The sequence below is a fragment of the Telopea speciosissima genome, chromosome 4 (genome assembly GCF_018873765.1).
Source record: "Telopea speciosissima isolate NSW1024214 ecotype Mountain lineage chromosome 4, Tspe_v1, whole genome shotgun sequence".
Classification (NCBI taxonomy): domain Eukaryota; kingdom Viridiplantae; phylum Streptophyta; class Magnoliopsida; order Proteales; family Proteaceae; genus Telopea; species Telopea speciosissima.
This window is the reverse complement of record NC_057919.1, coordinates 47,903,006-47,918,508: the sequence shown is the minus strand read 5'-3', so window position 1 is coordinate 47,918,508 and position 15,503 is coordinate 47,903,006. Positions and strand designations below refer to the sequence as shown.

Here is a 15,503-nt window from a genome sequence, read left to right as displayed (position 1 = left end):
AAATCTCTCTCGTCTGGAGGTATTATGTTTTGAAATTCTGAGGGTAGCAACCACACCCCAAGGCCTCTCAATAGCACAAGTAATCGGCTGGAATGAGGTAGCAGAAGAAGAACTGAAGAGACCTGAAACCAGATCTGGCGGTAAAACAGGGAGATGTTAGAGTTGTTAGAATATCTTGTATAGGGTAGTTCTGTCATTGTCTAGTTATAAGACATGACTAAGTTGTATTTTTACTTTATTGTCTTATTTCTCCTTACCTCCCTAGGGAGGCTTGTGTAATTTGGAAGACTTAATGAATGAAGCTAATATGTGTGTTGAGAATCACTCTCCACACACAATCGATTCTCCCATTCTCTTCTCTTCTTCTCATCTCTTCTCTCCTTCTTCTTCTTCTTGCGTATACTCTTCTCTTTGCTTCGTCTCCTTGTTTCACTTGGTATCAGCCACCTCTGGTGATTTTTTTTTGTTGGGGGGGGGGGATTTTTTTTTTGGTCACTTTTTTTTTTTTGGAACCCTATAATGTAAAGGGGGGGGGGGGTTCCTTTGGGGGCTGTATCCCTAACCTGCTCCGCCTTTTGGAGAAGACGAAATGGGTCTGCCCTTCCCCTCGCTGCCTTGGGTTTTGTGGGGGGGTTTTAGCTTTAAAAGAATGCCCTTCTCTTTAGGTTTTAAGACTATGGGGGTGGTCCACTGGGGTGGGGGTCGGGTTTGGGGGCATGGGGGGCCTTGGAACTGTTGTGTCGTATGGGGGCTTGTGGGAGGCCTAGGCAGGCCTGAAGGTGGAGGTCGAGGCCCTTCTCGCCGGGGCTTTTTCTCTGAGTTTTGTTTAATGGTGGGGCCGCTTGGGTTAGACAAAGGCGGCCGGAGGGGGGGGGGGGGGGTTTGGGGGGGGGGGGGGAAATGTGGGTTGGGTTAAAAGAGGTTTTGCTTTGCTTTGGGGGGGGGGGGGGGGGGGGGGGGGGGGTCGGGGTGTGGGGGGGGGTGATATTTGGGGAGCATTGTGGAGTTGCCTTGTGGGGGGGTTGGGGGGGGGGGGGGGGGGTGGGGGGGGGGGGGGGGGGGGGGGGGGGGGGGGGGGGGGCCGGGGGGGGGGGGGGGGGGGGGGGGGGGGGGGGGGGGGGGGGGGGGGGGGGGGGGGGGTGGCGTCCTGGTAACCCCGGCACCCGGTTCGGGTGTGGGGAAGGTACAACGGTGGTCCGTTGGGAAGTGAGTCTCTGAGTAGGGGAAGTGGGGTTAGATTGGTTCTACTCTGCGAGACATGTGGGGGGGGGACTTGGGGTTTGAAAGTGGGTTTGAGAAGAGACGAAAGTTGGGTGGGTGATTGATGTGGAGTCCGAAGGTAACTCCAAAAACAAGAAGGGGGGGACAGGGGGGGGGATGGGTGGGAAGACTCGTTTAGTTGTGGGAGGAGATGTCATTAACCAATCTCCGGTTGCATCGTGGGGGGGGGGGGGGGGGGGGGCGAGGGGGGGGAGGAAGGGGGGGGGGGGGGGGAGGGTCCTTTGCTTGGTGGTCGTAACTGTCCTGCCATTGGGGATTTGGGGGGGTTCCTTCCTCTCGGTGGGGATTGAGTGAGAAAGGGGCGGTGCCTCATTGGAAGGGTGGGGGTTTGGTTTGAGGGGGGGGTTCCCAAAAAGCGGAAGAAGGGGAAAGGCGAGGAAAGTGGCCATGTGGAAGTTGGACATACGAGGACGGCGGGTTGGGGCGCCTGGTGTGGGGTGCGGGGGGGGGTAGGCGTTTTTTTTTTTTTTTTGGGGACTGGGCGGCGGGGGGGAGGCCCGGGGGTGGGTTGGATTCCCTCTCACGATGATGCGCCCTCTCGGTTGTGCCCTGGAGGGGGGGGGTCGGGTTGGGGGGCTGCCCCCGGAGGGTGATTGGGACTGGGAGTTGGTGGGTTGTTCGTTTGATGGTTTGGTTCTTGTCGGAAGGTGGGGTGGCGGTTACTCTTTTCCCTTTTTTTTTTGAGCGTTTTGTCCGGTTTATTAACCTTATCGGGGGGTCACCAACCAATCCTACATTGTTGGTCCTTTCTCCTTTTATGGCTTTCGGTTGGGACAAAGAGGGTATTGGCGGGGGAGAAAGGAGGACCTCTTCTGAGCGGCGATTACCGGTCTTTAGGTGGGCTATGTGTGGTCGGCACGACCGGAGGGCGTGTGGGTTTGCTTTGGCATGCAACGTTGGGTCATCCCTCTTTTGTTGTTATGAGGAGGCACTTACCCCACTGTTTACTTCCTTTCACTTGCATCTTATGTTTTTCGATTGTGAATCTTGTATTTTTGCTAAACATTGTCGCATCTTATCCTTATCGTTGGTAATAGATCTCTGCGCACCTTTTTCCCTTGTTCATCTTTTTGATGTTTGGGGCCTTCTCCTACTACTTCCTTATCGGTTTCGTTATTTTGTTTCATTTGTGGATGACTATTCTCGGTCTACTTGGACTATTTTGTTAAAACAAAAGAGTGATGTTTGTGATGCTTTTAAGGAGTTTTATCCTTTGCTCGATTACTCGGTTTGGTACTCATCAAAATTGTTAGATGCGATAAGGGGTGAGTGCATGTATGGGGGCTCCAACAATTCTTTTACGATAAGGGCATCATCCATCAAGCGCTTGTGTTGACACCCCATGACAAAATGGGGTGGCTGAGCATAAAAACCGCCATTTCTTTGGAAATCGCTAGGGGCCTTCTCTGGTATGCACGTGCCTAAGACCTTACAGTCGATGCCCTTCTTACCGGCTGCCTTTCTTATTAACCGGATGCCAAGTCCATCCTTGGCTCCGAATCCCCCTTAGCTCTTCTTTCTCCTCAATCCTCGGTTTTCCCTTGTCTCCAGCGTCTTTGGTTGTGTTTGTTTATGTACATGTCAACAAATCAGCCACTTTAAGCTTGATCCCAAAGCTCTCAAGTGCATCTTCTTAGGCTACTCTTGATTCCACTAAAGGGTATAAGTGCTACCATCCTTCTTCCCGAGAAGCGATTTCTCTTTTAGAAGATATGTCGCCTTCTTTGGAGTCTATTCCTTTTTTTCTTCTTCCTCCCCGGCATTACTGTCGAGGGGGGAGTATTGCAGTGAGCAGGGAATGCGGATGTCATTCCCTTCCTATCTCCTTTACCTACCTCTACTTCCCATTTTCTATTTGATATTGGAAAGTATAGAAGTGGATGTTGTGGATGATCTTGATGTTGATGGTATTGGTGATGGTGATGCTAGCGGGGAAAGGATGGGGGGGATAGATTAAAAGAGTGGTGATTGGGAAGGGGTGAAGCGTTGAAGGAAAAAGGGAGCAACCAGGCAGCGACCCCCCCCTGGCCCATCCTCGCCACCTCTTGATGTAATTCCTCTTTACGTTGTCTCCCTTGCTTTGAAAGGGGAAGAGACGACATCCATGCTTGTTTCTATAACTCCATTTCTCCTGGGGGGGGCAGGTGGGTGTTTTTTCTTTGCTCTTCGGGCGTCTTTCCCAAAAAGTCACGGAGGCCTTTCAATCCAAAATGGGGGGGTGGGGAAGGGGGGGTGGGCGAGGAAATGGTGGCCTGGAAGACATACTTGTGGGCCTTGTTGATCTCCGGGAGACTCCCGGTTGGTGGATGGGGGTATAGATAAGTATAGATCCGATGGGTGCGGTGGAAAGGTACAAAGCTCGGCTGGTTGCTAAAGGGTATAGTCGGTGTATGGCATTGACTACCGAGGAGACTTTGCCCACAGCAGCCAGCATAACTCCATCGGGGTTCTTCTTTGTGCCAATAAAGATTGGCCTATGTACCAATTAGATGTGAAGAATGCATTTCTTCATGGAGATTTAGCGAGTTGTGTACATGCAGCCTCCGCTTTGGTTTTAAGTGTCCCTCGGTGAAGGGAAAGTGTGTTTGTTGAAGAAAGCTCTTTATGGCCTAAAGCGGTCTCCTAAGGCCTGGTTTGAGAGATTTAGACAAGCCATTACGAAGAATGGGTATTCCCAGTCAGTGACCACACCTTGTTTATCGGGAGAGGTAATGGTACGATTACGACTCTCATTGTCTATGTTGATGACATTGTGGTATTTGGGAATGATGTTTGTTGAGATAGATAGATTGAAGTCTTATACGGCTAAACAGTTTGAGATCAAAGACCTTGGAATCTTAAAATACTTCTTGGGTATTGAGGTATCTAGATCAAGGAAAGGGATCAACATTTGCCAAAGGAAATTTGTCTTGGATCTTGAAAGAGGCGAGGGATGATGGGGTGCAAAACCCTACTTCCCCATTGATCCGAATCATAAACTTGGTGATGAATGTGGTTCTTCTCTTATAGATGCAAGCAAGTACCGGAGGTTAGTTGGAAAACTAATCTATCTCTCCCTAACTCGACCGGACATCTCTTATGCGGTTGGGTGGTGAGTCGGTTCATGCATGCTCCCGGGGGTGGACATCTCGGATGCGGTATATCGCATCATCAAATACTTGAAATCCTGTCCGGAAGGGCCTTTTATTTGCCAGGCATGACCATTTCACAGTTGAAGGCTACATGAATCTTGATTAGGCTGGTTCGATCTCGGCGAGAATCTACTTAAGGTATTGTACCTTCTTGGGTGGTAATCTAGTTACCTGGAGGAGCGAGAAACAACCGATTGTTGCTCGATCTAGATCTTTGAGCGAGGATTTAGGGCCATGGCCCATGGAGTATGTGAGCTTATATGGCTAAAAGCGACTTCTTCACGATTTGAGCTTTGGCCGAAGGGCGATGAGACTTTATTGTGACAACAAAGCTGCCATAAGCATTGCCCATAATCCGGTTCAACATGATCGAACCAAGCATATTGAGGTCGATTGTCACTTCATCAAAGAGAAGTTGGATTAAGGTGCATTTGTACTCCTTTGTGAAAACGGGTGATCAAGTAGCGAGATATCTTCACCAAGGTCTCTCTTCTAGTCTATTTAGTACTCTATTGTACTATTTGGGAATGTATGACATTTATTCTCCGAGCTTGAGGGGAAGTGTTAGAGTTGTTAGAATATCTTGTATAGGGGTAGTTGTCATTGTCTAGTTATAAGACATGACTAAGTTGTATTTTACTTTATTGTCTTATTTCTCCTTACCTCCCTAGGGAGGCTTGTGTAATTTGGAAGACTTAATGAATGAAGCTAATATGTGTGTTGAGAATCACTCTCAACACACACAATCATTCTCCCATTCTCTTCTCTTCTTCTCATCTCTTCTCTCCTTCTTCTTCTTCTTCTTTGTATACTCTTCTCTTGCAGTTCGATCTACCTTTGAGTTTCAACTAGCAGGTCCTTGCTTCAACTTGATCTCCAAACAAAGGCTCCTAACTAGACTCTAAAACTAAGACTAACTTGCAATCAAACTCTATCTCCTATTCCTACGTATCCAACTCAAAACAAAATTGATAAAAAGACATAAAGACTAACTAAACTACTACCAGCCTTTATTAGACCAAAAACTTGGGTCGGGTCGGTTCCGTTTGGGTTTGGGTTTCCAAAGCTGGTCCAACCAGTTGAGTGCTACTACATCAAGAAGTCCTACAATCAAAGGAACTTCACAGGCACTTTCTGTAAGGGTGATAGTGCAAATTAACACCCTTCTCATCCGTGAAATCCATTCAGTAAAACACATGTCAACGGGTCTCTTGTGTCATCTTTTAGGCCACGCTGCAACTCTCCTGAAGGAGTGGTTCTAAAGGAACTACTTCAAAGACAAGGGCTAAAATAATATAGTTTATACTTATAAGAGATATGGACAGTGAGGAGTGAGGAGAGTAGTGAGGAGGGTAGTGAGGAGGGTAGTTTAGGAAGCTTCCCTTATTTTGTTTTTAAGTTGTTTACCTATTTTACCCTTATGATTATTATTTAGTAAAGGAAAGAGGGAGATCATGATCATATTGCAGACTCCCAATTCTGCTCATTGTCTCTCTCCTTTTCTCTCTCGATTTCTCTCTTCTTCTTTTTCTTCCATTAATTAACATGGTATCAGAGCTATAGGTACTGTTACAGCTCTTTGAGGTTCTCTTCTTCCCTTTTCTTACATCTACGATTGAAATTGAAGTGTTCTTGCACATTTGAAGACTTGCGGCTACTCCAAGTTTTTGGTTGAAGGGGTGCAGCACCCTATGCTGTGTTTTGCGGCTGTTTAGAGACTAGTTCATGTCTTAAATTAAGAACTAGGTCTCTCTTTTTGTTTGTGGATGGTTGGAGTGAAGTTTGTATTGGATGTTGAAGAGCAACAATCGGCAGCATTGTCAGGGTTTTTGAATTGATTTTTCAAGGTGAGAGAAATCAAATTTTTATTGGTTTGGTGGACTCCTTTTTATTGATCGGAATTATTGGAGTGTGCTGCCCCTCTTTGGAAGACATTGTGGTGGCAGAATTTTACTTGAAGTTACCTCCTATCTTGAAGATCGATTTTGTCAGGGTTTCTGTCAAATCGATTTTTTGTCAGGGTTTTGAAGATTGAATTTTCAGAATTTTGCACTTTCACTTCATCTATTGGGCTGTGAATTATGGCTGATGGTTCCAAGTCTGTGATGACTGAAGTTTTCTCTTCTTCCTCCAATTGTATCACTGAAAAGAAATTGGAGGGACTCGCCAACTTTCAACAATAGAAAAAAATTGTTAAGTTGGTCTTGACGGGACGTGATCAGCAGGATCACCTGTTTAAACTCAAGGCTGCTGATGACCCATTGTGGGATACAGTTGATGCCCGAATCTTGGGACAAATGCTGAATCCTATGGAGCACCAAATTGTTGATTTGGTGATGCATATTGATACAGCTAAGGAGCTCTGGGAGTATCTCAATGTTTTGTATTCTGAACAAAACAACCTTTCTCGCATTTATGACTTGTCCCAAGAGTTCTCTAGGGTTGATAGAAAGGGGTCGTCCTTTGACCCAATATTTTGCTGACTTTAAGAGGATGTATGAGGAGTTAAATTCCTTACTTCCTATCAATTCTGATGTGGAGCAAATGCAAAGTCAGCGGGAGCAACTTGCTGTTATGGGGTTTTTAGGTGGACTTGGGAAGGAGTTCGATTCAATCAGTTCCCAAATTATTGGTGGTGACGAGGTAGCCACATTGTCTGAGACTTTTTCCAGGGTTCTACATGTCTCCTGTCAGACTACTACTACTGTTGATAATTCAGCTTTGGGTTCTTTTCCCCAGAACCGGGGGCCCAATGGTGGGGCTGGTTCTAGCAAGCCACCTATCTTGGGTACTCAGAGTGTTACTAATGGTTCAGGTTTGGTGAGGACTTGTCACCATTGTGGCTGTCCAGGACATATCTAATAATTTTGTTGGAAACTTCATGGTAAACCATCGCAGCAACAGTTTGCCAATTCTGCTACTACTACTGGGTCTACAGTTTCTGCATCTCCACAGCCTGAGGGTAAGACCGTGAAGATGTCTGATGAGGAATATGCCCGTTTCACCCAGTTTCAAATTTCTCAGTCAGCCCAGCCTCCAATGTCTACCTTTGTTCAGACAGGTAATGCTGCTGCCTGTATTTCGACTGCTACTCCTCGTCCCTGGATCATTGTTTAAGGGGCTTCGGATCACATGACTGGTGTTTCAGGTATTCTTTCTTCCTTCCAAAAATCTTCATCTAGTGTTACTTTAGTTAATGGTTCCTTAGCTAACGTGACTGTTACTGGTACTGTTCATGTTACACCTTCTTTATCTTTATCTTCCATTCTCTATTTGCCTGATTTCCCTTTCAATCTTTTATCTGTTAACCGGTTTAACTTTTTTCTCGAACTCTTGTGTATTTCAGGATCTTACGACGAAGAAGATGATTGGTAGAGGTCGTGAGTCGGGGGGGCTTTACATACTTGAGGACACTTCATCTATAGCGTGTACTGGTGTGGCGTCACCCCACCAGATTCGTTGTCGTTTGGGTCATCCTTCGTTGGCAAGTTTAAAGCTTCTGGATAGTTGTTTTTGGTCACTTTCTAGTTTAAATTGTGAGTCCTATCAGTTTGGGAAACTTCATCGTGTGAGTTACCCTCCTAAAGTCAATAAACGGTCTGACCAACCTTTTCTTTAGTTCATTCAGATGTATGGGGTCATTGTCCTGTCACTTCTATTTTGGGTTTTCATTACTTTGTTACTTTTGTTGATGACTACTCCAGGATTACCTGGCTTTATTTAATGGAAGATCATTCTGAATTATTTTCCATTTCTTGTGCTTTTGTGAACGAGGTAAATAATCAATTTCAGACTTCTTTGCGTATTCTTCCTAGTGATAACGCTAAGCAATATTTTTCTACCCATTTTGTTGAATTTATGGTTCAACGTGGCATTATTCATCAATCCTCTTGCACTTACACCCCACAACAAAATGGTGTAGCTAAGAGGAAGAATAGACATTTAATGGAAGTTACTTGTTCTCTTTTATTTGAGATGAAAGTGGCTAAATCCTTTTGGGCTGATGCTATTTTGACTTCATGTTACCTCATTAATCGCATGTCTTCCTCTGTTTTAGGTGGTGGTATTCCCTTTTCTTTGTTGTTTCCTTCTCTGCCATTGTTTGTTTTACCACCACAAGTCTTTGGCAGTGTTTGTTATATTCGTGATCATCATCCGAGTGTTTCCAAGTTGGATCCTAAGGCTCTTAAGTGTATGTTTGTTGGTTATTCTCGCACTCAAAAAGGTTATCTTTGTTATTCTTATGAGTTGCGAAAATATTTCGTTACCGCTGATGTTAATTTCTTTGAGTCTACTCCTTATGATGGTTCGTCTCCCTTTTTTCGTTGTTCAGTCTACTATTCACCATGTTCTGCAGGCTGTCTCATCACCGGCACCTCCACCTATTGTGTTTCAACGTCACCAATGGAATGTATGTAGTCTACTTTGCCGGCAGATCCTGCAATAGGTAATACTCCTGCTCCTTTGGAACCTCCTTCTGAGTTTGATATTCCTATTGCTCATCGTAAGGGTGTTCGAGCTTGTACCCAACACCCCATTTCTAACTTTGTTTCCTATGCTGGTTTGTCTTCCATCTTTCATTCTTGTTTACAAATTGTTGAAAATCATCCTGTCCTTAAGTCTGTCGCAGAGGCATTGTCCAGTCCTAGTTGGAAGGCTGCTATGAATGAGGAATTGTTGGCATTGGAGGAAAATCAGACTTGGGATCTTGTTCCCTTACCCTTAGGTAAATCTGCTATTGGCTGTAGGTGGATGTATGTGGTGAAGGTGAACCCTGATGGATCCTTGGCTCGTTTGAAGGCCCGTCTTGTGGCAAAGGGCTATGCCCATGTATATGGTGTTGATTACTTGGATACGTTTTCTCCTGTGGCGAAGCTTAATTCTGTTCGCATTTTGATTTCTCTTGCTGCTACTTACCATTGGCCTTTGTATCAGCTTGATGTCAATAATGCATTTTTGCACAGGGATTTGCATAAAGAGGTTTATATGGAGCAACCTCTTGGGTTTGTTGCTCAGGGGCGTCTGGTCTGGTGTGTAAGCTTAAGAAGTCATTGTATGGGCAGAAACAGTCCCCTCGGGCTTGGTTTAGCCGGTTCACTGAAGTTGTGTTAGAGTTTGGGCTGACACAATGTGGTAGTGATCATTCTGTATTTTTCCATCGGTCTGATGCAAGAAAGATATTCCTTGTTGTTTATGTTGATGATATAGTTATTATAAGAGATGATATTTCTGGTATTGAGAACTTGAAGGTGTATTTGCAACAGAAGTTTCAGACCAAGGATCTAGGAAAGTTAAAGTATTTCTTGGGTGTGGAGGTGGCTCAGTTAAAGAAAGGGATTTCACTTTCGCAGTGCAAGTATGTTATGGATCTTCTTTCAGAGACAGGGATGTTGGGTTCTAAACCTTTAGATACTCCTATGGATCCCAATGTAAAGCTTATGGCTGATGGTGGTGATGTTTTGGGTGATCCTGAGAAGTATCGAAGGTTAGTTGGCAAATTGAATTATCTAACAATGACTAGGCCTGACATTGCCTTTCCTGTTAGTGTGGTGAGCCAATTTTTGTCTGCTCCTCGAACATCTCATTGGGAGGCAGTTGTGCGTATATTGCGGTACCTTAAAAAGGCTCTTGGACGTGGTCTTCTCTATAGTGATCATGGCCATGGACGAATAGAGGGTTTTTCAGATGCTGATTGGGCAGGGTCTCCAATTGACAGGAGGTCGAGCACATGTTATTGTACATTTGTTGGAGGAAACCTGGTGTCCTGGAAGAGCAAGAAACATACAGTGGTTGCTCGTTCCAGTGCAGAGTCGGAGTATAGGGCTATGGCGCATGCTACCTGTGAACTAATGTGGGTGAAACAATTATTGGCCGAGCTTGGATTCATTGATGATTCTCCAATGCGACTCTGGTGTGATAACCAAGCTGTTGTTCATATAGCTTCAAATCCAATGTTTCATGAAAGAACGAAACACATTGAGGTGGACTGTCATTTATTCGAGAAAAGCTGCAACAAGGACTGATTTCTCCTTGTCATGTTCGTACAGGAGAACAACATGCTGATGTATTCACAAAGTCTTTGGGGAGTGTTAGAGTGGAATACATTTGTAACATGCTGGGCATGATCAACATCTATGCTCCAGCTTGAGGGGGAGTGTTAATGAGAGAGCTGTATAGCTCTCAGTATTAATGCCTAGTGCTAAAACCGAGAGGAGAGTAGTGAGGAGGGTAGTTTAGGAAGCTTCCCTTATTTTGTTTTTAAGTTGTTTACCTATTTTACCCTTATGATTATTATTTAGTAAAGGAAAGAGGGAGATCATGATCATATTGTGACTCCCAATTCTGCTCATCGTCTCTCTCCCTTTCTCTCTCGATTTCTCTGTTTCTCTTCTTCTTTTTCTTCCATTAATTAACATGCAGAATGGTAGTTAATAGTAGGAGTTGTACCAATGTCGCTTCTGAAGATGTTATTCGTAAACCTTGGTTGAAGACAGCCACATTTTAAACCCTACATGGTTGCTTGGGTGAACAGCACCAACCTCAAAATTCGTGAGAAGCGTTTGCTTGCGTATTCTAGTGGTGGGTTAGAAAAAACAGTGCAATGTAACATAGTTCCTTTGAAGGTTTTGTCACATTCTTCTTGAGAGACATGTCTCTTTGACCAGAAGGTACAGCATTGTGGGTATGAGGATACCTCTTCTTTCAAGCATGGAGGGCTAGAGATGAGGCTTCTTTCTGCCAATGACTTCCCAACTCTTAAGCTCAAGAGGACAGCAGGATCGTCCTCCAATGTTGAGTTGGACGACATACTTGGTTATCACCTGAACTCGACGGGTCGAGTTTTTTCCCGGCGGAGAATTGATGCAGTAACATTGGATTGGCTGAACAAATATGATAGATTTTAGAAGCCAAATCCTAAGAATTATAGGCCTATCCAAGTCTGGTTGATGGTTGTAGAATAACTTTTCTGTAATTCTTTAATTCTTACAATGGTTTTTATTTAGTTATTTATTTCTCTGGGATTTCTTTGTAATTTTCTCTTTTAGTTATTTTAATCATAGTTGTTAAAGCGTCACCTAGCCGACGGCATCCAAGCGGTTTTTTAGAAGCAAGGCATTCACCCGCCTTTTGTTAACTTAGTAAGGCAGGCGCCTTGGGGCTATAGGTGTTGCCTAGGGGTGCCTTAGGATGCCTAGTACCATGGAGGGCGCTTTTTGTTTTTTGTACTTTTGTTTATTATATTATATGTTATAAAATGATTCTGTTTATTTAAGTGCTATTGGTTTGTCTATATGATAGCATGAAGTGAGAAGCATGGAATCATTTTGTTTAAAAAAAAAAAATCAAGAAGAGAAAGACCCTAATCGAGTTCTTCCTCACACAATCATCATTGAAGAAGAACCAAAGGAAATTCTCCTCAAACAGTGGCGCTTCTCCTCTTCCGGCAGCACCTTAATTTCGGTAAGCTTTTTTCCTCTCTTTCTCTCTCCTTCTCTGTTCTTTTTTTTTTTTTTTATCTTTCTCTCTTATTCTCCTTCGGTTCTTCTTCCACTCTGTTATTTTTCCCCCCTTTTCTATCTTCTCCTCCTTGGCTCCCTTTTTTTTTCATCTTTTTTATCCTCTTCCACTCTGTTCAGTAAGTAAAGACCATTCCGGGCCTCAAAGCCAACATTACACAGAAAATTTGCTCTGGGGTGGTAAGATGCTCCAACATTTTCTGAACTGAATGGGTACTGCAACAGGGGAAAGATAACTGTTAATATAATCTAAGAAATAACGAAATTTTGTCATCTCATAGTGAATAAAAATACACTTAATAGTTGGAATTTTCAGTAAAGAGAGGGAATGAATAATCATACCCATGCATATTGAGACAGATCGTGACAAGTTGGAATTCCTCCTTGGTGATTGTGTGAAGAATCTCCATCTTCTGTTCTTGAGTGCATGCTTCCGAGAGCTTTTGGACAAGGTAATTCCTGAAAGGATGGACCATTAACTCATTCACATGGTCTTCTTCTTCTGTGTTCAGTGTTAGTTCCAGCAGAGTAGGTCATTAGCTGTGCGTATTTCAAATTCTGTTAAGTGCGTATGTCTTAATTTCTTCTTCTTCTTAAGCGCGTATCTGTTGAGTGTTAATTTCTGCTGTAGTTTTTAGTCAGTGACTCATTGTTCTACCATATTGCATTGTTATGAATTCTATATCGGTTATTGATGTGCCTTAAATGTTGATTCTTGATGTAACATATTTATTTCATTGCTATACTAGATATAATGGATACATAAAAAAAATACTAAAACATCTAGGCTATGCTAAGGTGGGTGCCTTGTCACCTAAGCGCTTAGGCAGCCCCCCAATGCCTTGGTCACCTTGTCGCTTTGACAACTATGATTTTAATAGCTAGCTATCAAAAGTTGTGGGGTCCACTCTAGTATCAGGGTTTAAAAGCATTTTGAACCCCCCATCAAATCAATTCGAATGATTGAATATATATATATATATTGAAATCTGAATGTGACACTCGTTTCCTCTACCCTCTTTCCTCTGCCCTGCTCTCGCGATCTCTCTCTTCCTTTCTCTTTGGCAGTTCAATCCCCCTTTCCTTCTCCGCCATTCTGAAACCCTCCCCTTGGCAGTAACTCTGCTGCTTCCCGATTCTTCTTTTCTGTCTCATTTTCTTCTGTCTACCTGCAACACCTTGCTTCTCTTTTGCTGCCAGACCTGTTCTCCCTGCTGCAGGTGCTGAAGAAGGGTCTCTAGTATCAGATTCTATGTGACAGGTCAGTAAATTAACTTCTATATTCTGTTAACAGCAAATCCATGTCATCTTTTTTCTGAACCTGTAGTCACTATTTTGTTTTCTGGTTTCAGTCCCTTTCTAGATCTCAAAACAAAATCAATTCTATGTTCTGTTACATCTACCGGATTTGTTTATTTCTGTTAAATTCCTATTCTGTTTTCATTCATATAATGTGCTGATTTCTGTAACTGTTATTTGATCAAATATGTTAAATCCCTGCTTTTTATTCTGTGTTTGATCTATCAAATGCTAGTCTGAAACTTAAGTAGCCAGCCCCAAAATTCACAACCATACACTGTTATACCTGGCCCTGTCAGCAGCGTGATTAATCCTAAATTCTGATTTTGGGAAATTTGTGTTCAAGAACTGCATCATTCTGCTTTTAAAAATCTTCCTGTGTTACATATCAAACTGTGGAAAATTGTTAACTTTATTTTTTTTATCCATTTTGCTGGTAGCAGGATAAGGTATTTGATGAGGAGTGGGTTGTCTAAGAGGGAGGTAGCATCCATGGTCCGTAGATTCTCTCCACTACTGGGCTACAGCATTGAGGAGGTTTTGAGACCAAAGCTTGAATTTCTTGTGAACACCATGGAGAAGCCTGTTAGAGATGTGGTGGAATATCCTAGGTACTTCAGCTACTCCTTGGATAAGAAGATAAAACCCAGGTTTTGGGTGCTCAAGGGCCGGAATGTAGACTGTAGTTTGAAAGACATGCTGGGGAAGAACGATGAGGACTTTGCGACGGATTATATGGGTATTGGAAGGATGCTTGTTCCCCCTCCCTCTTCTCAAGAATGACAGTAGGGTGAGAGTGGAAATGGGAAGGGGGTGTTTCAATTTATATCTGTGGCTGTCAAGTATCTTGTAAAAATATGTATCATAAAGGGTTTTAAGTTAAATCTCTTCTTGTGGATTTTTTCAATTTATATATGTGGTTGTTATGTATCTTTTAATGAAATTATGTGTCATGAAAGGGTTTTAAGTTATAGGGAGAAAGAACGCTAACCGGTGCTGCAACACGGCGTTTACCTACGCCCAGGCACAGCCGCACACAAAATGACCAACGCACCACAAGGGGTATGCCTGTCATTTTGCTTGCGGCTGTGCCTAGGCATTAGGCGTAGATACACGCCGCACTGCAACACCAATTAGCATTCCTTTTCCCCAAGTTATAATCTCTTCTCGGTTTTCCACTCTATTCGTGAAATTATGTCCGAAATGTTCAGCATTTGGGCTGTATTTTGCCAGCCTACCAATTTGGCAGTTTTTAAATGACGGTAAAAAGAACGTTGCTTGGTTGCGTGGGTTAAGGGTGTTTATCGGTTCAGTTTTGGTGTAATCGATTTGGTTTGGTTTGGTTCAAACCATTTAACTAAACGGTCTCAACTTTGAAACCATAACGGAACCATTTATTAAACGGTTTCACAGTTTCGATTTTAAACAGTTCGGTAAACGGTTTCTATTTGCTTTTGTCACATTTATGTCCATTTAAGAGTGTTAAATGGTTTATTCAGTTAAAAGGTGCGGTTTGATTCAAGCCGTTAACTAAACGGCCTCAATTTTGAAACCATAATCGAACCATTTATTAAACAGTTTTACGATTTCGGTTTAAACAGTTCTTAGCGTAGGTAGTGCATAATATTACACGTAGCCACTTTAAAATCATTGGATTGAGATATAGTGATATCAGCCATTAGATATAATGTAGGTATTAATTTAATAATTAATTACTAGTTTAATTGGTAACCGGTTTACATTACTTCTTCTTCCCGAAACACTCTCTGCAACCCACCTACCCACCCTTGTTCTTCCTCCAAAATCACCGCCACACCCCATGTTCTTCCCAAAACACCCTTTCCACTTTTGCCATTTCCGATGAAGCCAGTCCGCCGGTTGGTACAAAGACGAAGCTTGCCCCGAGGATGAGATTCAGTAGGCCGACCAAGGAATAAAGCTCTCTCGTTCTCTATGTTTTTTCCTTCTCTTTTCTCTTTTCCTCTTGCAGGATCTCTATTCTCACCATGAATAATCTTCTGGTTGCTTCGATCTCCTCTTTCCTTCTTCTATGGGTGTGTGGGTTATTGTAAGATCTGTACACTATCTAGGGCTGTAAACGGATCAGATTTGGCTCAGATAGTGATATATCCGCATCCGCATCCGATTAGCTATCGGACAGATTTGGATAATACTAAACGGATACGGATCAGATATTTTATTCGTTTACATATAAATATAACTTTTCGGTTAGCTATAGCCTATCCGTATCCGCATCCGTTTAGCTTTCAGACGG

At 43.4% G+C, this 15,503-nt stretch overlaps 1 protein-coding gene across 3 annotated transcripts in view; it reads left to right on the top strand.

The window, feature by feature from the left end:
- The window catches only part of LOC122660100 (transcription termination factor MTERF6, chloroplastic/mitochondrial), a 95,452-nt gene extending 81,375 nt beyond the window's left edge, over nucleotides 1-14,077 (top strand). For all 3 annotated transcript variants that reach the window (XM_043855280.1, XM_043855279.1, XM_043855278.1), the window contains one exon: nucleotides 13,672-14,077. In XM_043855280.1, the coding sequence (XP_043711215.1) occupies nucleotides 13,672-14,011 (340 nt within the window). In that variant the 3' untranslated portion in view covers nucleotides 14,012-14,077. The remainder of the gene's footprint in view (nucleotides 1-13,671) is intronic.
- The last annotated feature ends 1,426 nt before the right edge of the window (nucleotides 14,078-15,503 follow it).